This window comes from Lampetra planeri, chromosome 4 (genome assembly GCF_965212315.1).
Source record: "Lampetra planeri chromosome 4, kcLamPlan1.2.h2, whole genome shotgun sequence".
In the NCBI taxonomy this organism is placed as follows: domain Eukaryota; kingdom Metazoa; phylum Chordata; class Hyperoartia; order Petromyzontiformes; family Petromyzontidae; genus Lampetra; species Lampetra planeri.
In genome coordinates this window covers 31,748,306-31,775,573 of record NC_136110.1, presented here as the reverse complement: position 1 = coordinate 31,775,573, position 27,268 = coordinate 31,748,306, and the positions used below count along the sequence as shown (strand labels likewise).

General features: G+C 56.1%; 2 protein-coding genes across 2 annotated transcripts; one reads left to right on the top strand and one right to left on the bottom strand.

Moving 5' to 3' along the window:
* The first annotated feature begins 620 nt into the window (after window positions 1-620).
* On the top strand, window positions 621-10,580 carry LOC144717955 (tyrosyl-DNA phosphodiesterase 2-like). The gene is made up of 7 exons (XM_078593793.1): window positions 621-650; window positions 6,263-6,409; window positions 6,920-7,024; window positions 7,362-7,459; window positions 7,837-7,955; window positions 8,225-8,395; window positions 8,752-10,580. Exons 2-7 carry the CDS (start codon window positions 6,270-6,272, stop codon window positions 9,148-9,150), a joined length of 1,032 nt encoding a protein of 343 aa, XP_078449919.1. The 5' UTR covers window positions 621-650; window positions 6,263-6,269; the 3' UTR covers window positions 9,151-10,580.
* On the bottom strand, window positions 9,735-27,268 carry LOC144717954 (uncharacterized). Its single transcript, XM_078593792.1, has 13 exons — window positions 27,166-27,268; window positions 25,749-25,925; window positions 22,857-23,080; window positions 20,960-21,249; window positions 20,030-20,304; window positions 18,613-18,821; window positions 17,541-17,679; window positions 15,907-16,097; window positions 14,993-15,093; window positions 14,409-14,708; window positions 13,743-13,839; window positions 12,831-13,035; window positions 9,735-12,307 (listed from the first exon to the last, which is right to left on the bottom strand). Exons 2-13 carry the CDS (start codon window positions 25,894-25,896, stop codon window positions 11,910-11,912), a joined length of 2,577 nt encoding a protein of 858 aa, XP_078449918.1. The 5' UTR covers window positions 25,897-25,925; window positions 27,166-27,268; the 3' UTR covers window positions 9,735-11,909.

Sequence of the window (27,268 nt, the reverse complement as noted above, 5' to 3'; positions counted from 1 at the left end):
GCCCTGTGGACCTCTTGGCGAGCCCCAGCGGTGACCACTGCCGAACATCGTGGGGCGCGCGTCCGGCACGTGCAGGGTTAATGAGTTAATTGAGTCGCTCGCCACCATCCACCCACCACCACCAACGCCCCACCTCGTTCCGACTCATCAGTCACGCGGTCGCTTGTGCGTGGGCTGCTGGTCGTGGTGGTGGCACCGTTTGGGGTCCAAGGTGGTGAGCCGGGAACTCGATCCCAACTTGTCCCGTTCAAGTCGGCCACCCCTCGTCGGCTAAGATCGAGGTGAGCCTGACGTGTCATTGTTTCTTTTATTACCTGTTGCTGCTGCTGTTGCTGCTGCTGCTGTTGCTGCTGCTGCTGTTGCTGCTGTTGCTGCTGCTGCTGTTGCTGCTGCTGCTGCTGCTGCTGCTGCTGTTGCTGCTGCTGCTGCTGCTGCTGCTGCTGCTGCTGTTGCTGCTGCTGCTGCTGCTGTTGCTGCTGCTGCTGCTGCTGCTGTTGCTGCTGCTGCTGCTGCTGCTGCTGCTGTTGCTGCTGCTGCTGCTGCTGCTGTTGCTGCTGTTGTTATTTTTTTTAAAGCACAGTTTGCGGAACACGACAGGAACGGAGGCTGAAACCAAAAAAAAAACGTCAAACGACCAGTGACGCGTTGAAGTAAGTTTCTTTGTGTTTAACTGCGCAAAGGTTGAACGCAACAAATGTGTTGATCTTGAGTTGAAGCTTTCGTGACTGCAGGAATCCATACTCTTTGGTTCTTTCGGTAAAGTCACGTAGGTAGAAAATGAATAGATGACGACGTTTCGATCGCAACACAAGCAACCGTCATCAGGTGAGACAAACACAGCAGAAGAACTGTTGACGGAGTGCAGTGCTGGTATTAAATGTGTTAATACCAGCACTGTGTGTGTGGCCTTACAAGGAAAATATAAAACAGACGACGTTTCGGGAAATGGCCCTTCTTCACAGCGACGCCCCCCTCTTTACAGCACATGCGCTATGAAGAAGGGTCATTGGCCGAAACGTCGCCTATTAAATGTTTTCCTTTAAAGTCCACACACACAGGCGCGCGCACGGCTTTGTTAATGACGACGGCGCTGTTTATTAATTGAGCCCCCGCTACGTGTGCTACATATTTACGCGATCCAACACAAACAACCTGCGTTTTGCGGATGATATTGGTCGCGAAAGCCGACGTGGTCAACTGCTTGTGCACCGCTGCCAACTCAGCAGCAGCAACAGAGACGATGATGGCAGATAATTCCACAGGGCAGCAGTGTGACCTTGATGTGTGCGTTGTGTCTGTGTGTGCTTTGTGTCTGTGTGTGTACGTTGTGTCTGTGTGTGCGTTATGTCTGTGTGTGTGCGTAGTGTCTGTGTGCGCGTTGTGTCTGTGTGTACGTTGTGTCTGTGTGTGCGTTGTGTCTGTGTGTGTGCGTTGTGTCTGTGTGTGCGTTGTGTCTGTGTGTGTGCGTTGTGTCTGTGTGTGCGTTGTGTCTGTGTGTGTGCGTTGTGTCTGTGTGTGCGTTGTGTCTGTGTGTGTGCGTAGTGTCTGTGTGCGCGTTGTGTCTGTGTGTGTGCGTAGTGTCTGTGTGCGCGTTGTGTCTGTGTGTACGTTGTGTCTGTGTGTGCGTTGTGTCTGTGTGTGTGCGTTGTGTCTGTGTGTGCGTTGTGTCTGTGTGTGTGCGTTGTGTCTGTGTGTGCGTTGTGTCTGTGTGTGTGCGTTGTGTCTGTGTGTGCGTTGTGTCTGTGTGTGTGCGTAGTGTCTGTGTGCGCGTTGTGTCTGTGTGTGTGCGTAGTGTCTGTGTGCGCGTTGTGTCTGTGTGTGTGCGTGTCTCTCTCTTGTTTTTTGTCTGTACGTGGGGAGTTCGATTCCCGCTCACGGCCAACACCGGTGACGATTATCTCTGAACGGGTCTCTGGGCCTCCCCTAGGTCGACTCAGCTCAAATGAGTACCTGGTGCGGTGTGTAGTAAACGTCGCCACTGGGGGAGACGAAGGCGACCCGGTCGTGGTGCCGGCCTTCATAGGTGCTGCTCGCTAACAGCACTTGCCCCAACACTCTGTTAAGAGGCTATACGGGGGATCTTTGTCTGTACGTGTCTTCATAGGGCATTGTCCATGTGTTCCAAGGCGCGATGTCATCATCTATTAAACTATTTAACATCTAATTAGCAATAAATGAAGTTAATATTAACGTCCGTCGAAGCATTCTTAAAGGGTAACTTTATATTTGCTTGACCCAGGGTGGGAACCCGCAAGGGACCGTGGATGAGTTTCATCTGAAAGAGCCTAAGTAGACCTGCGGTCAGCTGATAACATATATAACACAATTGCGTTCTGTGAATCAGATGCAACTACAATTCGCTGCTGTGCTTCGAGGTTGAACGGTCTGAAGATGGTGCCACGGCATTTCAATCGCACGGGACGGCTGAGTTGACTTCACGTAGACCAGTGGCTTCGTAAACCTGGGGGAGGTGCATTTCGAACCCCCCCCCTCCAGATGCCCTTTCTGGGGGTGCGAGACACCGGCAGATATTTTTTTAATGAAGGTAAATAATCTAAAACACAAATTAAGCACGGCCACGTAAGTACAACTTACATTGCTTCATCAAAACCCGATGTATTTATTTACATTATAAAAACATGTATAACCATTGAGAATCAAAGGGGGTGCAAGGCTGCAGTGAAGGTGAAGAAGCACTGGGGTAGAGACATCTTCTCGATTCTTCGGTTCTTTCGGTAAAGTCGCGGAGATAGGTTCCTGATGACGATCGCTTGTCTTGTGATCGAAACGTCGTCGTTTTTTGTTATTTTCTTGTTATTTTCTTTGAACCTATCTACGTGACTTTACCGAAAGACCCAAAGAAAGTGACTTCCTGCAGTCACGAAAGCTTCAAGATGCAATCGACACGACTCAGTGCGGTGCTGTAGTTCGGGGTAGCCGAGACGCCCCGCCCCCATCACCCCCCCCCCCCCCACATCGCAGCCCCGCCCCCCTAGACCACCCCTCCCCTCGCCCCCCACCGGGCCCCCTCCCCCCATCTGTAAGAATCTCTCCATGTGCTGAGGATTGATCAGCAGCAGGAACGGAGACCTGGGATCAACCTCCTCCATCTGCAGCCATCTCCCTCCTCGCTAAGGATGGACTGACAGAAGCGGAGACCTGTGAATACCTTCATCTGGAGGGACCGACACGTGGTGAAGATGATGGGTCACTTAGGGATCGTCCATAAATTACGTCACGCACCTAGGGGGTGGGGGGGGGGGTCAGACATTTGTGACGATGTGTGACGAGGGGGGGGGGGGGTTTAAGAAATGTGACGTCACATCAAAATGCGCAACTTTAAATAAATATAGACAACACGTTCTACGTAATTAAATAAACTGTTTAAATAAATGTTTTCTCCTACAACATCAGAGTGCAGCGGTACATTAAATACGCACTACAATGACAATAGTTTCAAGCGATTTGAAGCATGTTTTATTTTTTTGGGGGGGGGGGGGGGGCAGAGGTTTGTGACGTCATATTTGAGGGGGGGGGGTCTGACTGTTTGTGACGCCGTGTGACTAGGGGGGGGGGGGGGTCAAAAATAGTCCAAAATCGCGTGACGTCATTTATGGGCGCCCCCTTTATGACTGCTCTTGAGAAGTCAACGTGAGGAGGTGGCGCCACCTGTTGTGATCACGGCGACATTGCAGCGACTTCAGCAATCAATCCGTGACGCCATCCTCCAGAGGGCATTCTCGGAGGGCCTCTGTTTGAAATAGTTTATCATCTCAACGTGATGCCGATAATACAAATGGAATAATGCTTGTGGGGGTGGAGGGAAATATATTTGAGGGTTCCCTCTGACTATGCGGGTTCGCTTTGTGCGACTTCGCGTTGTAAATGTGGCAAACCTATTTCTACCCAAAATTCGCTATATGCGGTTTGAATTCACTCTACATCCGGCTAAGTTGTCTCACACACAGATAGACAAAGACAACGATCCCCCGTATAGCCTCAACAGACTGTTGGGGCAAGTGCTGTTAGCGAGCAGCACCTACGAAGGCCGGCACGGAACACGAGGGGTGGGTGGGTGGCCAGCACCACGCCTGGCCATCTTTATCGTATTTTTGGCGATGCTTACACATTGCACCAGGTACTCATTCGAGGCTGAGTCGACCTAGGGGAGGCCCAGGACAGGTTCAGATAATAGTCGCTGGTTATGGCTGCGAGCGGGGATCGAACTTGGGGAACGCAATTCATAGCGCAGCGCGCTAACCACTACACGACCACACACAGAGCTACAGCGTTGTGTACTGTGTGTGTGCTGTGTGTGTATATTGTGTGCGTGTGTACTGTGTGTGTGCTGTGTGTGTATATTGTGTGCGTGTGTACTGTGTGTGTGCTGTGTGTGTATATTGTGTGCGTGTGTACTGTGTGTGTGCTGTGTGTGTATATTGTGTGCGTGTGTACTGTGTGTGTGCTGTGTGTGTATATTGTGTGCGTGTGTACTGTGTGTGTGTGCTGTGTGTGTATATTGTGTGCGTGTGTACTGTGTGTGTGCTGTGTGTGTACTGTGTGTGTGCTGTGTGTGTACTGTGTGTAGTGTGTGTGTGCTGCGTGTGTACTGTGTGCGTGTGTACTGTGTGTGTGTGCTGTGTGTGTACTGTGTGTGTCTTGTGTGCTGTGTGTGTAATGTGTGTGTAATGTGTGTGTGCTGTGCGTGTACTGTGTGTGTGCTGCGGATGTACTGTGTGTGTACTGTGTGCGTGTGTACTGTGTGTGTACTGTGTGTGCTGTGTGTGTACTGTGTGCGTGTGTACTGTGTGTGTACTGTGTGTGCTGTGTGTGTGCTGTGTGTGTACTATGTGCGTGTGTACGGTGTGCGTGTGAACTGTGTGTGTGTGTGTACTGTGTACTGTGTGCTGTGTGTGTACTGTATGTGATGTGTGTGTACTGTGTGTGTGTGCTGTGTGTGTACTGTGTGTGTACTGTGTGCGCTACTCGGCAGGCAGTTGTCTCCCCGTGCGGGTTCGCTTCTATTTGAACGCATCTGCCACTAATACCGCACACAAGCGAGGGGACCCTGGATAGAAATACAATAATTATTATTTATAATAACTGGACTAGGGAACCTGTTGCTTTGCGAGCTGTCATTTCCATACTCTTCTCACAGTCCTCCTGTACTCGGAGCACTAAACGTAATCAGCTTTGTAACGTAATAATAAAATGCCGGGATAAGATGTATCTTGGCCGTTTTATTTTTACTTTTCCCTAGGATTTAAATAATATTCTGGGGAAATAAGTACATTAATAGTAGCGCACATTAAATAGTCATTAATTGCAATTGAACCGTGGCCAGTCTTCTCTATTCGTTACGACCAACCTATTCAGTGTCGCTATCCATCATCGTAAAATTATTATGAAACATCTTCCAAACGTCTTCTTCCGCGCAATAAAATGTATATTTTAACTCAAATACAGTATTGTATTACCTCTAATGTGTACACTTCATTGCTGATTTACGCTCTCAGTTGCCATTCAGTCCCAATATTCGGCAGAGCCAAAGAGTCTTCCTCACCGGCCCAGTCGTTGTATGGACCCAGCCCCACATGGCCCAATGAGATCGCACGGCAAATTCTGGCCCAGTGCGTGCGGTCTACAAAATGTCTGGGACGATTTTAAGTCCCAGTCCGTCACCGATGACGACGTCCACTGCCGATGCGGAGAGAAGACGTCAACTCGTGCGTGAGGTGTGGGTAGCTTGCCCCAACGCCACGGGGCCACGAGAGATGGCGACGGATAGCGGAGGCTGTCATCCAGCAGTGGATTGATCACGGCTGATCATTCTTCCGTCGTTTAGACAAAGCAACACTGACAAGGCCAGGGTAAGGTTTCATACCCATGCAGTCACGAACATTATCTGCTTCCGATTGAACTCTTAGAGTGAGCTGTACGCCTTTTGGCGTCCTCTGGTCTAGCACCAATTGAAACGAGGCTCAAAAGAAAGCCGTCTCTGGTGTGGACCAATCAGTTTCAAGGACAATGCATATATTATCAGTGTGTTTTTTGTTTGCATTCTGACCACAAGTATTGTGGTTAATGCAGACATGATTCCTTGTAAAGGTTTCAGTTTAGTTGCCAGAAAAAAGGGGGGAAAACCCTATTGTTATTATTATCTGAGAGTGAATGTCACGGGGTGACTGTTCCCGATGGCCGAGACGCAGACTCTGTGAGCCGACCCCAGCGCCTCCCCTCCCCGCCACCCCGTGGCGTACAGAGGAGCCATGGGCGACCAGCCTGTTCACGTGGAGGGAGCGGGCGGCGGTGACACGACTCGGGAGCCCGTGGAGAGCGTGAACTCGTGGCGGCTGGAACAGGCGAACCCTGACTCGGACCAGGAGTCCAACTCGAGCTCAAAGGACAGGTAGAGGTGGTGGCGGCCGGTGGCCTTCCTCTCTCTTCGCAAGTTAATTACAACTCTTTGGTTCTTTCGGTAAAGTCACGTAGAAAATATAATAATAGAAACGACGTTTCGATCGCAAGACAAGCAGCCATAATAGAGTAAGAATGAATGACGTAACACAGACACGGGAACAGCGTAGGCAGACACACACGCAGAGAGATAGACACACTGCATGTGTGTCTGCCTATGCTGTTCCCGTGTCTGTGTTTTATAAATCATTCTTACCTGATGATGGTTGCTTGTGTTCCGACCGAAACGTCGTATTCTATTATTATCTGATTTTATTTTCTACGTGACTTTACCGAAAGAACCAAAGAGTAATTCCAGCAGTCACTAAAGCTTCGAATCTAGTTTCAACGACTACTGTTACACGCTGACATCGTCAAGTGCTGGACATCGCCTCCCATCCATCGGCCCGCGTGCTGAACGCTGTGCTGGGGGGGGGGGGTCTGTGTCTCTGCGTGCGCTCAGCGATGTGGACGAGGGGCCGCTGTCGGTCCTCTGCTGGAACGTGGACGGCCTCATGAGGGACGAGTTGAGGGTGCGAGCACAGGCGGTCTACGACGCCGTCTCCAAGTGAGCATCGAGTCATTGCATCTGTCTGCGAGTCCGCGGGTCTCTGTATGGAGAAAGTACAATTTGGATTTACGTAGCATCACGTCCCGGCCGCCTCTGTCTACCTGGTGGCGATGTTTCACACACTGAAAGCAGCCACTCATTTGAGGCTGAGTCTACCTAGGGGAGGCCCAGGACCGGTTCAGATAATTGTCACTCGCTGGCGTTGGCGGTCGTTAGCGGGAATCGAACTCGGGCGGCGCTGGGTTTGTCGCGCGGCGCGCTAACCACTGCGCCACCGCTCCACCCCTTACACACAAACTGTGCCGTGGTGGGGCGTGTGGTGGGGCGTGGGCAGGAACTCCGTGGACGTGGTCTTTCTGCAAGAGGTTGTGATTCCCTTCTTCAACTACCTGGCCATTTGTGACAAGGAGGACGACTACTCCATCATCCCTGGTGAAACCCTCTCACATCCCCAATCTCATCTCATCGCGTGTACTTATGCAGAGAGAGAGCGAAAGCGCCTTCGCTCAATGTGCTTGACGACAGCTTACAGAGCGGTGACAGAATGGAACGATTGAGTTGGCAGGGGCGGTACTGCAAGGTATTGAGGAATGAGTGACGGCAGAGATAGAGGGCTGCTTAGGGATTACGAATGGGCTACAGGGGAGGTACGGGAAGGGGTGGAGGGGCGAGGGGAGGGAAGAGAATGGACTATAGATAAGAGGCGATGCTTCGAGAGAGGAGCGGCAATCCCCTTGGCGGTCTGTCCTAGAGGCCACATCGCACCGCGCGTGTTGCCTGATGATGGGGCCGCCACTCGATCTCTGCAGGGGACACCGAGGGCTACTTCACGGCCGTGATGCTGAAGAATTCTCGCGTGAGGTTCATCTCCCACGAGGTCTTCCCCTTCCCCACCTCCACGATGATGCGGCAACTCCTGGCCGTCAAAGTAAGCGCGGCCACGGCACCGACTACCCAGCCACGGCACCCAGCCACAACACCCAGCCACAACACCCAGCCACGGCACCCAGCCACAACACCCAGCCACAACACCCAGCCACAACACCCAGCCACAACACCCAGCCACAACACCCAGCCACAACACCCAGCCACAACACCCAGCCACAACACCCAGCCACGGCACCCAGCCACAACACCCAGCCACAACACCCGGCCACGGCACGGCCGTGCTGACGTCCGCCCCACGCTTGTGCGCAGGCGGAGGTGTCGGGCCGGGAGCTGTATCTGCTGACGTCGCATCTGGAGAGCACGGGGCCCAAGTCCGAGGAGCGCGTGCGGCAGCTGCGCCGGGTGCTACGCCGCATGGCGCTCGCGCCCGCCCACGCCGCCGTCATCTTCGGGGGCGACACCAACCTGCGGGACAAGGAGGCGAGTCCGTGGGGGGGGTGGGGGGGGGGTGGGGGGGGGGGGTGATGCGCCGCTAGTCGAGGGGCCCCGCGATCGGCTCTGGAACTCTTGAATTATTTTATATTTGACCTGGTAAGTCCCGCCGAGCTGTGAATCTCTTTTCCAGAAGGGACCTGTCCACAAACGAGAGCTCAACGGAGTGTCTCTCACCATCGCGGTGGAAATGCAGGGCAGCGAAATACTCTTAAATGCATGACGTCGATCGATTGTAAACGTGGAGGGAGAAGAATTCACGCGGCGAGCACCGGGATTTTGAGCCGCTCGCTCGTCCTCTCGATTGCGATCCGCCCGCCCGCCCGCCCGTGCGTGCGCCACAGGTGCGGCGGATGGGCGGGCTGCCCGGCGGCGTGGTCGACGTGTGGGAGGAGCTGGGCTGCCCCGAGGAGACGCGCTACACCTGGGACCTCTCCCTGAACGACAACCGCCAGTTCGATCCTCCCGCCACGCCGCGCCTGCGCTTCGACCGCATTCTCTTCCGCCGGGTCGAGCCCCGGCGCTCCTCATCCGCCGGCTCCGCCGTGGCCACGTTCGCGCCGCTGTCCCTGCGCTTCGTGGGCACCGATCGGCTGCCGTGCGGGAAGTTCCCCAGCGACCACTGGGGGCTGCTGGCGCACTTCCAGCTGCGGGAGGAGCGGGACGAGGCGGAGGAGCGGGACGAGGCGAGCCTCGACGCCGCCGTCGTCGCCCTCCAGGCGTTGGACGTTTCAGGGGAATAGTGGCTCATGTGGAGGCCTTCACCTGGCTCCATGTGGAGAGCTCCACGTGAAGGCCTCCATCTGGCTCCACGTGGAGGCCTTCACCTGGCTCCACGTGGAGGCCTTCACCTGGCTCCATGTGGAGAGCTCCACGTGAAGGCCTCCATCTGGCTCCACGTGGAGGCCTTCACCTGGCTCCATGTGGAGAGCTCCACGTGAAGGCCTCCATCTGGCTCCACGTGGAGGCCTTCACCTGGCTCCATGTGGAGAGCTCCACGTGGAGGCCTCCACCTGGCTCCACGTGAAGGCCTTCACCTGGCTCCACGTGGAGAGCTCCACCTGGCTCCATGTGAAGGCCTTCACCTGGCTCCATGTGAAGGCCTTCACCTGGCTTCATGTGAAGGCCTTCACCTGGCTCCACGTGGAGGCCTCCACCTGGCTCCACGTGAAGGCCTTCACCTGGCTCCATGTGGAGGCCTTCACCTGGCTCCACGTGGAGGGCTGCACGAAACGAATCCCACAATACAGAATGCATAAATTATCAACTCCGTGACGATTGCCCGTGTCACAGTGCATACCAAGCAGGTGCACGCGTCCGCTATGGCTGAAAGCAGGACATTTATTTGACGAATCGGAAGGACAACGTGACATAAATTGGGCGCGCGATTTTTCTAAACCGTAATCAAATAAAAGACGTGGGAGCCATTCCCCCGCCCGGTCGTGGCTATACTCTAATGCATGTAGTCTAGCAGCAGCAGCAGCGGCGGTGATATCACAACCAGGCCCGGCCTGCCAAAAGCCTTCACCGGCCCTCACCGCTTGAGCTCCCTGGTGAAGTATGGTCGAACACCCCCCCCCACCTCCCCAGTGGAACTCTTCCAGATAACCACCGCTCGTCGCAGACCACCGCGTGATTCCCGCGCGGCGGTGTGCGTCGACGTTCAGAGGGTTGACGCCGCTCTATGTACGGTACGTGTGTCGAACTTCTATCGCACCGTACGTGGCCGACCTTGCTAATCGGAGGTGTGGCGGGGGGGGTGGAAGGACAACAACTAAAGGTTCTTCTCCAGCACCTAGGCCGTGCTGCGTTCCATCCCCGTCCCACACCAGCGCGGAACGTCGTGAGTGAGAACAACAACCCATAAACAAACCCCTAAATAATGCACAACAGGGAGAGGATGTCATCGAGTTCGTGTGCAGGAGCGACGCTGCGGCTGCTGCTGCTGCTGCAACCGCAGCCGCCGCTCCCACCGCTGCTGCCGCTGCCGCACCGCTCCCACGCGGTCGAATTCGTGGGCTGTAAAACAAACATTTCTTTTGGCGTTATCGATCATCGCAATGCAACAACAACAACAACAAACGAGACGTTCGGTTTGCCAGGGAGAGAAAAGATTCCGTCCGTGTCCACGAGGGCGCGTTGTTGGTGACTAAAACTAAATTATAAGAATCAATCAGTTTCAAGGACAATGCATATATAATCAGAGTGTGTGTTTTTTGTGTACATTTTGACCATAAGTATTGTGGTTAATGCAGACATGATTCCTTGTAAGAAGGTTTCAGTTTTGTTGCCAGAAAAGAGGGGAAAAACCCTATAGTTATATTTTGGTACTGGCAAAGGAGGTCTAATGATCAGAGGTGTGGACTCGAGTCCAAGTCACATGACTCGAGTCAGACTCGAGTCATGAATTTGATGACTTGCGACTCGACTTGGACTTGCATAACAATGACTTTGTCCCACCTATGAGATGTGGACTCGAGTCATGTGACTTGGACTCGAGTCAGACTCGAGTCATGAATTTGATGACTTGCGACTCGACTTGGACTTGCATAACAATGACTTTGTCCCACCTCTGCTAATGATGATGATATAAAACTAAATTATTCTTAAATGTTACCGGGTAAGGCCCAGTGAGCTATGTAGCTCTTGTTTTCAGAAGCAACATGGCCACACAAATGATAACTCAACGGATTGGCTTATCATCCCGTGGAAATATATAGCAGCCAAAAACCAGAGGACCCGGAGAAAAATACATGCAGCCACGGGGAGAGAGACACGCAAACTCCAAATATCCAGGTGTCGGGGTCGGGATCGAACCCACGACCTCCTGTATACCCAGTGAGGTAGTTAACATATCTCACAATCGCGGAACAAGCAAAGGTCGCGTACGGTAAGGTCACGACCCTAGCGAGTTCGCGATCCATGTGGCCGGCATCGAAGGCGGATCGGGATCGAGAGGACGAGCGGCTGACGGGAGAGCAAGTTGGTCGTGCTTTTGGAGAACTTAACAACGATGAGATGCAACGTGCCGACCCAGTACCACAAGGGGGGGGGGGGGGGTGGAAGGTGGATTGACACAAGGGCGAGGGGCTAATTTAATTTCCTTGCAGCGAGGCGCATGCCCACCACGCTTCGGCCACTGCAGTGCAGGGGGTAAAAGTGCTCGTGTTGATAGACACAGCATAGAGATCCATCGCCACCACACGAGCCGGTCTACACAGGGGACACGTGGAGGCCCCCCATTGGGTCCCGTCGGCCGCGAAGGAACCACCCTGCGAACACGCGAACATCAACCAACGTTGGTTGACGTTGGCCCGACGTTTGCATGTTTTTCCGGGGTGCGGCTGCTTTAAACAGACCTTCCGGTGATGGTGAGACCGATTCCGCGCGGCCAAGGTTCAGCCCTTCAAGGGCACGGCACGACGACCTGCAGAGGACGCAGGGGCGTGGGGGGAGGGGAGAAGGAGCGGAGAGGAGGGAAGGGCGTGGTGGAGGCGCTGCGCTAGAAGGCGCGCACGTAGCTGATGGTCGGAGGGCGACCGAACGCGGGGCACGTGCCGGTGTGGATGAGGTACGCGGCCACCGCCACGCAGACCGCCGTGCCCGCGGCCACCGCGCCCACCACCGCGCCCACCACCCGCGCCGTGTCCACGGCCGCCGCCGCCGCCGGCGATGGTGGAGGCGGCGGCGGCGGCGTGCCCTGGACCAACGTGGGACGAGAGGAGGTGCCCGACGTGGCGGGGGTCCCAGATGGGGTGGACAACGGCGGCGACGACTTCTTGGTGGTTGTTGCCGAGGTGGTGGAGGAGGTGGTGGTGGTGGTGGAGGTGGTGGAGGAGGAGGTGTTGGAGGCGGAGGAGGAGGACGAGGACTTGGATCTCGGTGTGGTGGAGGAAGAGCCTGGGGATAACAAGAATCTGAATCTCTATCGTGGAGAAATCAGCCACCCATCAATACGCAAACCAACCTCCTCGGCAAACAAAAAACATCGGCAGGCGATTTATCTCCTCCTTGATATGTCTGCCTGTCCGCATTGTTTTTTACGCATCCCACCGGCCAGGTGGCCTTCTGGGAGCGCACAATCTTTAGAAGCTCCACTGTGATGGTGATGTGGACACGCTTTACTGAACGCGGTGCAACACGTGGTCACGTAAACTCAGCGGTGGCAGGAGGCCTGAGTCCACCTTTCACGTGTACTCCACACACACACGGACTGTACATGCGCACACAAAGACAAAGATCACACGCACCCTGCACGCACACCCTGCACACACGCGCACCCTGCACACACACACTGCACACACACCCTGCACACACGCACATCCTGCACACACACCCTGCACACACACACCCTGCACACACACCAGGCACACACACCCTGCACACACACACACACACACCAGGCACGCGATTTGCCCCTTACCGTCCTGGGCGTGCCCAGTGGTCGTAGTGGGGCCCGCCACTTCCATCGCCTGCGGGACGATCGGCCCCCGCGTCACCGTGCGCACCGCCGTCTCGGCCGCCGCCGCCCGGCGCACGCGGCCCCCCGGCACCGGCACGCAGCCGCGCTCGCACCGCGTGCCCGCCACGCCGCGCCGGCACAGCATCAGGTCGGCATGCACGAACACCTGCGGCGCCCACACGCACACCGGTGGCGCACCGTGGTCGGCACGGACCCCTCGGCGCGGGGAGAGCCGCGGCGTGGGCGACTCGTGGATGGGGCGATGTGAATGTGTGAATGGGGCGATGTGAATGGGGCGATGTCAATGTGTGAATTGTGGTGATGTGAATGTGTGAATGGAGCGATATGAATGGGGCGATGTGAATGTGTGAATGGGATGATGTGAATGGGGCGATGTGAATGTGTGAATGGGGTGATGTTAACGGGGCAGTGTGAATTGTGGTGATGTGAATGTGTGAATGGAGCGATGTGAATGTGTGAATGAGGCGATGTGAATGTGTGAATTGGGACAATGTGAATGTTTGAATGGGGCGATGTGAATGTGTGAATGGGATGATGTGAATGCGTGAATGGGGCGATGTGAATGTGTAAATGGGACAATGTGAATGTGTGAATGGAGTGATGTGAATGTGTGAATGGGGCGATGTTAATGGGGCAGTGTGAATGTGTGAATGGGGTGATGTGAATGTGTGAATGGGACGACGTGAATGTGTGAATGGGGTGACGTGAATGTGTGAATGGGGCGACGTGAATGTGTGAATGGGGCGACGTGAATGTGTGAATGGGGCGATGTGAATGTGTGAATGGGGCGATGTTAACGGGGCAGTGTGAATGGGGCGGCGTGAAGGGGGCAGTGGTAGTCGCTGCTCTGACCGTCTTGTATCCGGTGAAGCTGAAGGCCTCGAAGCTGACTTGCGTCTTGGTGTGGCCGCTCGAGGCGTGCGTCTGCAGCGTCGAGTCCACGTCGCACCTGGCTCAGCAGCACACGCACAAAGACAAAGGTGCCCTTAAAGTCTCTAACGCATGCTGGGCTTGGACACCCAGTCACCCCCACGACGCCGTAACGCCCTTAACAGGCGCTCGCTAACAGCACTTGCCCACAGAGTTTGTCAGGGGCCGTCCATAAATGACGTCACGCGATTTTGACCCCCCCCCCCATCGTCACACGTCACAGAAAATCAGACCCCCCCTCAAAAATGACGTCACAAAGCCTCGCCCCCCCCCAAACTAAAACATGCTTCAAATCGCTTTAAACTATTGTCATTGTAGTGCGTATTTAATGTGGCGCTGCACTCTGATATTGTGGGAGAAAACATTTATTAAAAAGTCAATTTGATTAAGTAGAACGTGTTATCTATTTTTATTTAAAGTTGCGCATTTTGATGTGACGTCACATTTCTCAACCCTCCCCCTCGTCACACATCGTCACTAATGTCTGACCCCCCCCCCCCAGGTGCGTGACGTCATCTATGGACGGCCCCTTAAAGGGTACACGGGGGGCGGCGTGGGGGCGGGGAGGGATGTTTGTCTTTTCCCCACCCGCTAGCGATGATGTCTCGGCGCACGGCGTTGCCGGGGTCGGCGCTGGGCGTCGCGAACAGGTTGAGCAGCAGCAGCTGCACGTCGAGGGGGGTGAGCGCCGACGCGGCCAGGTAGAGGCGCTGGCGGTAGCCGGGCAGCAGCGGGAAGTCGGCGGGCGCGAAGGCGGAGGAGAAGGTGGCGTCGCGGTAGAGGTCGAGCGCGAAGGAGAAGGAGCCGAAGCCCTCCTCGGTCGCCGTCAGGTTGCCGAGGTCCGGCGTCATCGCCACCGAGAGGCGCGCGCGCTTTGGGTAGCGGCAGCTGTGGTTGGGGGGCGGGGGAGGGGAGGAAGGGGGGGGTCACGGACGCGCCGGCAACGACTGCGGACCCCACGGCCGGTGGTGCAGGTGGACAGCAGCGTGGCTCACGACCACGTGGGTAACGACCTCGTGGCTCGTGACCACGTGGGTAACGACCTCGTGGCTCGTGACCACGTGGGTAACGACCTCGTGGCTCATGACCACGTGGGTAACGACCTCGTGGCTCGTGACCACGTGGTTAACGACCTCGTGGCTCACGACCGCGGGGCTTGCCAGGCCACTCACACCACGGTGATGGTCTCCACTTGGTTGCGGATGATCACCGCCTTCTTGGACAGGTTCCCGTAGACGATGGTCTGCTGCAGCGTGATCTCTGAGTCCGTCTCCTGCACGCCACGCAAGCACACACACACACGTATACACACGTGTGCACATACACAACAGACGCGCACGCACATGTACAAGACAAACACAAATATCCCGTGTATAGCCTGTAATAGACTGTAGGGGCAAGCGCTGTTAGCGAGCACATATGAAGGCCGGCACAGCACACGAGGGGGTGGGTGTCCAACACCACGCCCGGCCGCCTTTGTTTCCCTAGTGACAATGTTTACACATCGCACCAGGTACTCATTTTGACGCTGAGTCGACCTAGGGGAGGCCCAGGACCGGTTCAGATAATCGTCACCGGTGTTGGCCGTGAGCGAGAATGGAACCCGGGTCGCCGGGTTCGTGGCGCAGTGTGGCGCTAACCGCTGCACCGCCGCTCCCCACGCACACGGTGCGAGTCATTCACGGACTGTGGGGGGGGGGGGGGGGGCAAGTGCTGCCCCAGCACGATGTCGATTCGGGGTGCCAAGGGGTCAAGGGTTTGCGGGGGTGGGGGGGGGGGGTAACTCGAGAGGACGTTTTGGCACATAACGAATTCGTGGCCTACCCCCAAAAAACAAGCATGTGCCATCGAGAAGGGTCACTGCCCGAACCGTCGCATTATATATTCAGTATTACTATTTCACTTTAAAGGCCACACACATGCGGTGTTGTCGCCGTCGACGAGTGTGCAGACACTTGTCTTGTCAGCCGTGCTCATGCACATCGGCAACATTTGGCAACATTTATTACATTTTCACTCCACCACAAACAATCCGGATCATTGCATCGCCTACAAAACTACAACACCCCCCCCCCCCCCCGCGTACGTTGACGAGGGTGCCGCAGTCCCCCACGGCGATGGTGAAGGAGAAGGAGTCGGCCGACTCGGCGAGCGCGCAGCGCGGCTCCCCCGGCGCGGCGCGCGAGAGGCGCAGCTCGGAGGCGCGCGCCGCCAGCGACAGCGCACGCGGGATGCGCGCGCTCATCACGTCCGCGTCACACTCCACCGTCACGCGGCCTGGGGGGGTGGGGGTGGAGGTAGGGGTGGGGTGTAGGTAGGGGTGGGGGGTGTGGAGGTGGGTGGGGGTGGATGTAGGGGTGGGGGGTGTGTGGGAGTGTTTGGGGGTGTGTGGGAGTGGAGGTAAGGGTGAGGGTGGAGGTAGGGGTGGGGGTGTGTGGAGGTCGGGGTGGGGGGTGTGTGGGGGTGTGTGGGGGTGTGTGGGGGTAGGGGTGGGGGGGTGTGTGGAGGTAGGGGTAGGGGTGTGTGGGTGTGTGTGGGGGGGGGTGTGTGGAGGTAGGGGTGGGGGTGGAGGTAGGGGTTAGTGCCGCTGCGCTACGAAACCCGACGGCCCCGGGTTTCTATTCATGTCGAGCCCGGTTGGCTCTACGCACGGCGCGACAGGTTCAAGGTGAGTGAGACGACAGCGTGGTTCGTCGAGAGCGGCAGCGGCGATTTCCTGAACCGGTCCCGGGCAATCGCCGTCGTCCTACGGGCGACTTCAATAGCTGCACGTGACTTGTGTTGAGCTCCGTGATTGTTTCTGAATGTATAGGGCAAGGCCGTAACCATGGAGTCAACATTGGGGGGGGACCAAATCTTCCAGGGGGTCCCCCCCCCCCCCCCCCAGAAAAACAATCTAAATCTGAAAACGAATTTCCTGCCATTTGCTGCCTAAAATATTGAAAAATGTACTAACACATAGGATGGACTTTTTATTTCTTTTTTACAATAATGTCTAACAGTGTATTGTATTACATTGCTCAGTGTTTTTCTTTTTAACATTTTCTTGTTTCATTGTATGTAATGGCAGATATTAGAGATTAATAAAGTACAACCATAACCACAATCATATAAACAGAAATCTATTTTATAGCAATATATTGGGGGGGGGGGACATTTTAAGCACATTTGAATATTGGGGGGGGGATGTGTCCCCCCAATATATTATAATTACGGCCTTGGTATGGGGGAGCGGTGGCATAGCGGTTAGCGCTACGCTGCGCTACGAACCAGGTGACGATAACCTGAACCGGTCCTGGGCCTCCCCTAGGTCGACTCAGCCTCAAATGAATACCTGATGCGATGTGTAAACATCAGAACTGAGGACACAAAGACGGGCAGGCGTGGTGCTGGCCACCCACCCCTCGTGTGCCATGCCGGCCTTCGTAAGTGCTTGCCCCAAAAGTCTGTTCAGCCTATACGGGGGATCTTTGTCTTTGGGGTGAAGGAGGGGGGGTTCTTACGGGGAATATGGGGCACGTGACGGCACAGGAAGATGCACATGCCGGTAGGGACACGTGGACACGTGGACACGACGTGTCTGTGTGTCACACTGGGGCGCGTTCTGGCGTGGCGTGGTATGATGGCTCGTTGAGTCAGGTGTGCTGTATCGGGCTGTATTGGGCTGTGACGTGGCGGTGTGACGTTGTGACGTGGTGCTGTGACGCGGTGATGTGACACCTTTAAAGCAGCCGTAGGCGCCGTCGCGCGCCTCGCACACCTCCCCGCCCCCGCACTGCGCCGACGACTCCCTCGCCAAGCCCCGCGCCACGCAGTCCACGCGGCGTGCACAGCCGGGGGCCCACCACCACGTGCCCACCTGCACCACCACCACCACCACCACACGTGTCAACACCACCACCACGTGTCCACCTGCACCACCACCACCACCACACGTGTCAACACCGACCACCACAACACGTGCACCACCACGAGTCTACCTGCACCACCACCACCACCACCACCACACGTGTCAACACCACCACCACGTGCCCACCTGCACCACCACCATCACCACCACACGTGTCAACACCACCACGACAACCACCACACGTGTCACCACCGCTACAACCACACAAGCCGTGGGTTCTCTCCAGGGTGCTCCGGTTTCCTCCTTCCCGCGTGAACAACAAACACGACTCTTCGATAATCGAGTGGAAGGCACAGAGCTGTCACCCCATACGGTTTACCCATAATCTTGTACAGGGAAATTGAGTTTTCAGGTCCATGCGGAGTACAGCCGTTTCAATACGGGCACATTTTTTTATTTGTTTGTGTTTCTCCCTTGTGATGGGACTTTGTAGGATGCACCTTGAGATGTATAAGGGCACGGGGTGACCAATAAGGCATGAATTGGTCTGGAATAAGATAGCCACTGATAATGGGTTGACAGGTATGAAAACATCTTACAAATAAACACCTCGATGTAGCAGCTGCTACGGCAGGACCCTCCTGACAGTGAGTCCTGCGACTCAGCAGCACGACTCTCCTGGTCAATACGGTCAAGGTCACCTCTTCTCCACCGCCCATTCTCCTCCTCTTCCCTGGCCCCTCCACTCCTTCCCCGTCTCTCTCCCCACCCTTTCGCGACGGTCAATCATTCCTCAACCCGTGCGGCACGCCCCTGCCACCGAAATCATTCTACTTTGTGTACACACCGCACAGTGTACGCTGTCTCGAGCACCGCGAGTGAAGCAGTCGCTTTATAAAATCTCAATAAAAAACGAGGTGGAGAAATGAATGCCCGTCGTACCGCGTGGTAGAAGCCCTGCCACACGCAGCCGCACGTGTAGAGGGCCTGGCAGGCGCCGTCCTGCAGTGCGAAGCCCTGTGGGCACTCGCAGCCCTCCACGCACGGCTCAGAGCAGCCCGGCACCGCCTCCTCCTCGGGCTGCCAGCACGTGGAGGAGCACGACTTCAGGCAGGACTGGTACGAGGCTCGCTCGGGGCACAGAGGGGCCGCTGGGTCACAACGCACCGCACGCAACGCACCGAAGATCAAGATGTCCCCGGTGGAGCCTCGGCGGACTTTTGGGGTCTCCGTTGAAGTCGCTGTTTGCGAGGAGCGCCTATGAAACCCGACACGGCACGCGAGAGGGCACCACGGCCGGCCGCCTTTGTCTCCCGAGTGGCGATGTTTACACATTGCGCCGGGTACTCATTTGAGGCTGAGTCGACCTAGGGGATGCCCCAAGAATGGTTCAGATAATCGTCACCGGTGTTGGCGGCCTTGAGCGGAACACAGCACGCACACAAGCACGTCATCATCGGCACCTCCAATTAGCACGGTTGGTTATGTATGGTGCAAACGGAGTTCAACAGCAGTGGCAGCGGTATCAGGGATTTAATTTTCACTGGATGGTTTCTGTGTGGTTGATAAACAGGAGTAGTTGAGTGACTAGTAGTCGCAGACATGGCGAGGGTGGTATGGTTATTATACTGGATGTGGTGTGCCGGGTGAGTAGATATTTTCCAGGTTGCGTACCCGGATAGACTCGGCTAACATTAAATCCCGGTTACCATATGCAGCAGCAGCAGCAACAACAGATGTATCATCATCATCATCAGCAGCATTATAATCATCAGCATGACACACCAGCAGCAGCAACAGATGTATCATCATCATCATCAGCAGCATTATAATCATCAGCATGACACACCAGCAGCAGCAACAGATGTATCATCATCATCAGCAGCAGCATTATAATCATCAGCATGACACACCAGCAGCAGAAACAGCAGGGTCATCAACATGCCTCCACTGGGGCAGCTGGCAACAACAGCAAGATGAGAGAGAGAGAGAGGGGACACAGGGGGGAGATGGAGTGTAGGGAGAGAAAGAGACGGAAGAGCGCATTGGGGATGATGACGAAGACAATGACAAGAACAATGACGATGATGATGGCAATAATTGGTTGTCGAAGGAGGTGATGATGATGACCACGATGACGACGTTGATAATAACGATCATGATGATGATAATTACGACCACAATGATGATAATGACCATGATAACGACGACGATGATGACAATGATCAAAATTGCGATATTGATGATCATGATCATAATTACGACCATAATGATGATAATGACCACGATGATGATCATTTCAATCACGATGACGATAATGACCATGATGATGAAGTGGGCAGGGGGGGGGGGTCCTCACGGCATCCCGCGGGTCCCCTCCACGCCGTGCTGGGGGTGCCCCCGGCTCGCGCGCACGAGTCGTGGTAGTTGGCCAGGGCCCGGCAGAGCGCGGCCTGGGTGAGGCCGGACACGGCCACGTCCCACACGCAGGCGGCGAGCGGCGCCGTGGGGTCCACCGCCGAGTGGCAGGGGGACAGGTCCCCGCCGGTGTCCGCCAGCGGCGCGCACAGACGCGCCGCCTCGCTCAGCAGCACGGGGCTCGGCTGCGGCGCCCAGCCTTCGTCATCGGAGCACCTAAGCACACGGTGGGGGGAGGAGGGTCACACGGGGTCACGCGGGGGTCACAAGGAGGTTACACGGGGCGTCACGGTAGTCACACGGGGCGTCACGCGAGGTCACACGGGGGTCACAATGGGGTCGCACGGTGGTTACACGGGGCGTCACGCGGGGTCACGTGGGGGTCACACGGGTGGTAGGGGGCATGGCAGGTCAGTGGGTCGAGTCTGTTTTGTTAGCTGTGCTTGTGCACCACTACCAACGCAGCAGCAGCATCACCAAAGTCATTATTTTTTGGTACATAAACCATTCCCGCTCCCCCCACCGCAGCCCCCCTCCCCACCTCTGATAGGAGACCCCGAAAATTGGAGGCCCAGGACCGGTTCGGATAATCGTCACGGGTGTTGGTGACCGCGTGCGGGGAATCGAACTCGGGTCGCCGGGTGCCGAGCGCAGCATGATCAACTCCTCTCACACTCTTACACTCTCTCACACGCTCTCACACGTTCTCACACGCTCTCACACGCTCTCACACGCTCTCACACTCTCACACACTCTCACACACTCTCACACACTCACACACACACTCACACACACTCTCACACTCTCACACACTCTCACACTCTCGTCGCCGGGTGCCAAGCGCGGCGCCGCCGCTCCCCGCGCCGCTCACCCGGCGGGTCGCGCCGCGCGCTTCCAGCTGTTGCCGACGTCGGCGCTCGAGTTCCTCGACACCCCGTCGGGCCCCGCCGCGTCGTCCGCGGGGTCCCCGTTGAAGTCGCCGCAGAGGCCGCACACGCTCCCGGCCACGGTGGGGTCGAGCGACAGCCACACGGAGCGGCCCCCGTCCCAGCGCACCCACAGCCCCACCTCGGACAGGCCCATCAGCACGAAGGAGCCGCTCGCCCGAAGCCAGACCCGCGGGGAGGGGCGGGCCGGTAGCGACACGCGAACACCGTCCACCTGCACGCTCGACCACGTGCGGCGAGATGTTAACTACCTCGCCTGGTACGCGGGAGGTCGTGGGTTCGATCTCGACCCTGACGCCTGCTGTGTATTTGGAGTTTGTGGTGTCTCTCTTATCATCATCACGGTGGCTAGGAGATGTTAACTAACTCGCCTGGTATGCAGGAGGTCGTGGGTTCGATCCCGATCCTGACGCCTGCTGCTGTATATTTGTAGTTTGCAGTGTCTCTCTCTTTCCCCGTCGTGGCGTGGGTTTTTATCCGGGTCCTCCGATTTTCACTCAACATTTAGAATCAACATCACGCGTTGAAAGTATTTGGCTGCTATAAATTCCCACGATATGATAAGCCACTTTGTTGAGCTATCATTTGTGGCCAGGTCGCTTCTGAAAAAGAGCTACATCGCTCAGTAAGACAAAAAATTTGTTAGTTTAAGGAGGGCCGTTGCCCGAAACGTCGACGATTTAATGAATATACCTGAGGCAGTGCTCAATTTAAGTCGAAGCCGTTCCGCGAAATCTCGCCTATTGTCATCATCGGAGTGTACGGCCATAAGGGTGCAATAACGTAGCGTTATTATTGTAATGCGGGCGTAAGCGACCTTCCGGATGTGACGTCACGGGGGGTGGAGTCACGTGACGTGGGTGGAAGGTTCGGGTCCTTAAGCGGGTAAACCGGAAGGGGAAGTCAGTCGGGGTGTGAACGGAAAAGAGTAAGGCCACGCGGGCGAGTGAGAAGAGGGGGGCACCGTCGGCCAGCGGGAGCCAACCCCGAAGACAGGAGGAAGCTACAGAGTGGTGTGGAGCTGCGGAGAAGACAGCCAGAAGGGCTGCGTGTTAGAGGCAGCGGTGTGGCTGCCAGGTGTGGCAGGAGCGAGAAGAGGGAGAGACAGCACGAGGCTGTCAGAGCTGCGGAGAGGACGAAGGAGAGAGGAGTTGCAGCGAGTACAGCCAAAGGGGGCTGTGTGAGAGTAACAGCAGCGGGGCTGCTGTTGTGGACTGGGGCGACATCGGAGTCAGCACCGTGGAGAAGCTACAGAGTAGAGACAGCCGTGTGGGAATACAGTACGAACCAAATAAAGGACACTGAGCCAGACATCGTGGTCAAGTCTTTTATTACATTATAAAGGATGGAGTCACGTTGTACTCCAGCGGTCAGAGCTGTCCCTGGGCTATGGTTATTCGGGGCGATAGCCCCGGGCCCCGCGCTTTGGGGGGGCCTAGGGGAGCCCACACGGTGCGAGTTTTCCCGGGCCCTGCACCCCCCCCCCCCCATACACGTCCCTGCTAGTGGTAGTAGTGTCTTACGCCAATAATCGCATGCATTTATCATTGAGTAATGTTTTGCGTTTTCAAATCGACCAGGTCCGATCATTAAGGCCTCGGCACTGTGATGAGTTCCAGAGTTTAGCAGCATGGGATGAGGAGGGAGAGGAGGGCAATTGAGAGTTGGGAATGAGGAGGGGGGAGATTGGATGGAGGAGGAGTGGGAAGAGGAGGGAGATGGGATGGAGGAGGAAGGAGATGGGATGCAGGAGTGGGAGGAGGAGGGTGATGGGATGGAGGAGGAGGAAGTTACGGGATGAGCGTCCAGTGATGGCGGTACCTGCGCGGCCCCGTCGCGGCCCAGTGACACGGTGAGGTTGTGGAGGCGCACGGAGACCCCGGGGCTGTTGGGGTCCCCGAGGGAGACGATCACCTCCCAGGGGGGCGCGGCAACGGGGGCGCCCCCCACGCAGGGGGCCACCAGGGTGTAGGTGCACGTTCCGTGGAAACTCATCGCACGCCCGTCAAACGTGACCACGTGGGGGGCGTTCAGCCAGCACGAGCCTGTGTGCACGCGTGTGTGTGGGGAGGTGTGCACGTGTGTGTGTGTGCACGCGTGTGTGTGGGGAGGTGTGCACGTGTGGGTGTGTGTGTCCACGTGTGTGTGGGGAGGTGTGCACGCGTGTGTGTGGGGAGGTGGGTGTGTGTCCACGTGTGTGTGGGGAGGTGTGCACGCGTGTGTGTGTGTTGGGGGGAGAAATTATGTGTGTGTGGGGGGATGTGTGCAAGTGTGTGTCGGGGTGCATGTGTGTGTGGGGAGGGATGTGTGTGTGTGTGTGGGGAGGTGTGCACGCGTGTGTGTGTGTGTGTATATTGGGGGGGAGGGGAGAGAAATTATGTGTGTGTGTGGGGATGTGTGTACACGTGTGTGTGGGGGGGTGCACGTGTGTGTGTGTGTATATTGGGGGGGAGGGGGAGAAATTATGTGTGTGTGTGGGGATGTGTGTACACGTGTGTGTGGGGGGGTGCACGTGTGTGTGGGGAAGCGCAGCACGCTAACCCGAGTTCGATTCCTGCTCACGGTCAACACCAGTGACGATTATCTGAATCGTTCCTAGATCGACTCAGCTTTAAATGAGTAGCTGGTGCGATGTATAAACATTGCCGCTCGGGAGACAAAGGCGGTCGGGCGTTTTGCTGGCCACCCACCCCCTCGTGTGCTGTTCTGGCCTTCATAGGTGCTGCTAGCTAACAGCACTTGCCCCAACAGTCTGTTAAGGCTACACGGGGGATCTTTGTTTATCTTTGTGCACGTGTGTGTGTGTGGGCAGGGGTGTGAACATGTGTTTGTGTGGTAATTTCATTTGTAAATATTACATTGTTCATGTTTCTTGGCGATGGGTGAGTAGTTACCTAACAGCAGCTCTTGAGCAAGAGGCAAACCCTTCAAAGATCAACAACATTGGAGCAGCACACGTGAAGAAAGGTCATTGCTCGAAACGTCTCGCATTATATATGTCTGTCCTTGTTAAGGCCGCGGTGTTGACAACGCAGCAGCATCACCATAAACTATATTTATATACGCTGTCTTTCCGACAGACCTGTTCTTCACCTGAGGACGGCTGCTTGCGTTGTGGCCGAAACGTCGTGAGAATTGTATTTTATTATGTTTTATTTTTATTATTTTATTATTTCCCTTCTACGTGACTTTACCGAAAGAACCAAGAAGATGAATCCCTGCAGTCACGAAAGCTTTAAATCGAAAAATATTTTATATACATCCAAAGACAAAGAACCCCCGTATAGCCTTAACAGACTACATTATCGTGGCAAGAGCTGTCAGCGAGCACCTATGAAGGCCGGCACGGCACACGAGGAGGTGAGCAGCCAGCATCACGCCCGACCGCCTTTGTCTCCCCAGCGGCAATGTTTACACACCGCACCAGGTACTCATTTGAGGCTGAGTCGACCTAGAGGAGTTCCAGGACCGGTTTGGATAATCGTCACCGGCGTTGGCCGTGAGGAGGAATCGAACTCGAGTCGCCGGGTTCGTAACGCAGCGCGCTAGCCACTGCACCACCGCTCCCCCATTCACCATCAATCACGAGAACCAACAAGCGTCACGCGAGGCTATTGATGTGTCACCTGCAGGAGGAACACAAATGGACACAAAAAAACCCCCGAAGTTGTTTACTTGGGGAAAATATTTGAATGCCGAACCGGTCCCATATTTATGAACCGCTCTAACCACTCAGCCATCCAATGTGCAAAAAAACAAAGACAACGATCCCCCGTATAGCCTTAGCAGACTGTTGGGGCAAGTGTTGTTAGCGAGTAGCACCTACGAAGGCCGGCACGACACAAGAGGGGGTGGGTGGACAGCACCACGCCCGACCGCCTTTGTCTCCCCAGTGGCGATGTTTACTACACACCGCGCCAGCTTCTCATTTTGAGGCTGAGTCCACCTAGGGGGTCAGCAGCGCTGATGACTCCGCACTGATTTCCACTCTAATTTGCATTGCGGCGTGCGACGATTTCCGCAGCGGGCAGCAGTCGCGGCATTCTTACGATACGAGTCGAGCAACCCCCCTCACAACACCAGCCCGACCACGAAGCCCACCACCTGCCAGCCTTGGCCAAAGCCTTAACTCCTGTAGCCCTGTCACCGGCCCTACCACTCACACGAAGCTGTCAGTCGCCATAACCGTAAACGCAAGCCCGAATTAAACACTAACCATTCTTCTCGATTTAAAGCTTTCGTGACTGCAGGGATTCATCTTCTTGGTTCTTTCGGTAAAGTCACGTAGAAGGGAAGTAATAAAATAATAAAAATAAAACATAATAAAACAATTCTCACGACGTTTCGGCCACAACGCAAGCAGCCGTCCTCAGGTGAAGAATGACACCTGAAGACGGCTGCTTGCGTTGTAGCCGAAACGTCGTGAGAATTATTTTATTCTATTATGTCTTATTTTTATTATTTTATTACTTCCCTTCTACGTGACTTTACCGAAAGAACCAAGAAGACTAACCATACTACCAGCCCATAACCATAACATTACACTTAACCCCAACACGAGCCCAAAGTCCTGAATGGAATACCAGCCCCAGCTACTACACAACAAGCACGAACCCTGATCCTAACCATAACCAAGTCGTCATTCTCTCCATCCAGGACCCCCCCCCCCACGACCCCCAGCAACGATGATCACCGCAGGGCGCCGCTACTCACGCTGGGAAGCGCCCTGGACGGGCCCCAGGTCCCCGCGAGGCTGCCCCCCTCCTCGCACCACCAGGACCCCCACGATCGCGACGAGTAGAGCCCCCCCACGCCTCATCCTCATCATCATCTTCGTCGTCGTCGTCCTCGCCACCGGCATCAACCCGGAGCCGGCGTGTGGGGTGTCCCCTGCGTTCAGCGTCACCAACGAGGAGGAACCATCGACAAAGAGCGCTGCGCAGGACACGGCGGCGGCGGCGGCAGTGGCAGTAGTGCAGGGCCGCCCCCCCGCATTCCACCTGTGCGCGATGCTGTCGCGCCCCGCATGCCGACACCGCCACCGTCAGCACACGGGGGACGCGCCCGGCCCCGCGGGAAGCCCCGCGTCTGCCCTGCCAAGTGGGGGGGGGGGGGGGGGGCTGGGGAGCGGTGGTGCAGCGGTTAGCGCCACGCTGCGCTACGAACCCCGGGCGACGCGAGTTCGATTCCTCGCTCGCAGCCCACGGACACCAAGTGAGATTTTCGGAACCGGTCCTGGGCCTCCCCTAGGTCCACTCAGCCTCAAATGAGTACTTGGTGTGGTGTGTAGGAAACATCGCGATTGGGGAGACAAAGGCGGCCGGGCGTGGTGCTGGCCACCCACCCCCACCGTGTGCCGTGCCGACTTTCATAGCTAACAGCACCTGCCCCGACAGTCTGCCACAGGCTACACGGGGGGTGTTGTTCTTCATTTGTGGGGGGGGCGGTGGGGGGGGGCGTCTTACGTCAGCGACAGACCGGTCCGTCCGGTGGGTCGAGTTCAACGTACAGCTCTTCACTCACCTGTACCCACAATCCCCTTCACTCACCTGTACCCACAATCCCCTTCACTCACCTGTACCCACAACCCCCCTCACTCACCTGTACCCACAATCCCCTTCACTCACCTGTACCCACAATCCCCTTCACTCACCTGCACCCACAACCCCCCTCACCTGTACCCACAATCCCCTCACTCACCTCTACCCACAATCCCCTCACTCACCTGTACCCGCAACCCCCCTCACCTGTACCCACAATCCCCTCACTCACCTCTAACCACAATCCCCTCACTCACCTGTACCCACAACCCCCCTCACTCACCTGTACCCACAATCCTCTTCACCTCTACCCACAACTCCCCTCACTCACCTGTACCCACAATCCCCTCACACACCTGTACCCACAACCCCCCTCACTCACCTGCACCCACAACCCCTCACTCACCTGTACCCACAACCCCCCTCACTCACTTGTACCCACAACCCCCCTCACTCACCTGCACTCACAATCCCTCACCTCTGCTCACAATCCCTCATTCTCGTTTATAAAAGTTGTTCGTAAGTGTCCGTCCGTGTGAAATGAGGCGGGCGAGTGCAGCAGCCAAGTAAACGTGCAACGTTGGTCCAACCTTGGTCAAACCTTGGTCCAACGTTGGTCCAACGTTGAGCCAACGTGGCTTGCTCCGCCCTATCCACTTCCTCCTTCTGGAACACTCTGGGCCATGCTGGAAG

Coding starts and splice junctions, on each gene's coding strand:
- LOC144717955 (XM_078593793.1), top strand. CDS start 6,270: ATGGGCGACCAGCCTGTTCACGTGGAGGGAGCGGGCGGCGGTGACACG. Junction 7,956..8,224: donor GGCAACTCCTGGCCGTCAAA/GTAAGCGCGGCC, acceptor GCTTGTGCGCAG/GCGGAGGTGTCGGGCCGGGA. Junction 8,396..8,751: donor CCAACCTGCGGGACAAGGAG/GCGAGTCCGTGG, acceptor CGTGCGCCACAG/GTGCGGCGGATGGGCGGGCT.
- LOC144717954 (XM_078593792.1), bottom strand. CDS start 25,896: ATGCCGGTGGCGAGGACGACGACGACGAAGATGATGATGAGGATGAGG. Junction 21,250..22,856: donor GCCGCGACGGGGCCGCGCAG/GTACCGCCATCA, acceptor TCGAGCGTGCAG/GTGGACGGTGTTCGCGTGTC. Junction 20,305..20,959: donor CGCGCGGCGCGACCCGCCGG/GTGAGCGGCGCG, acceptor CCGTGTGCTTAG/GTGCTCCGATGACGAAGGCT.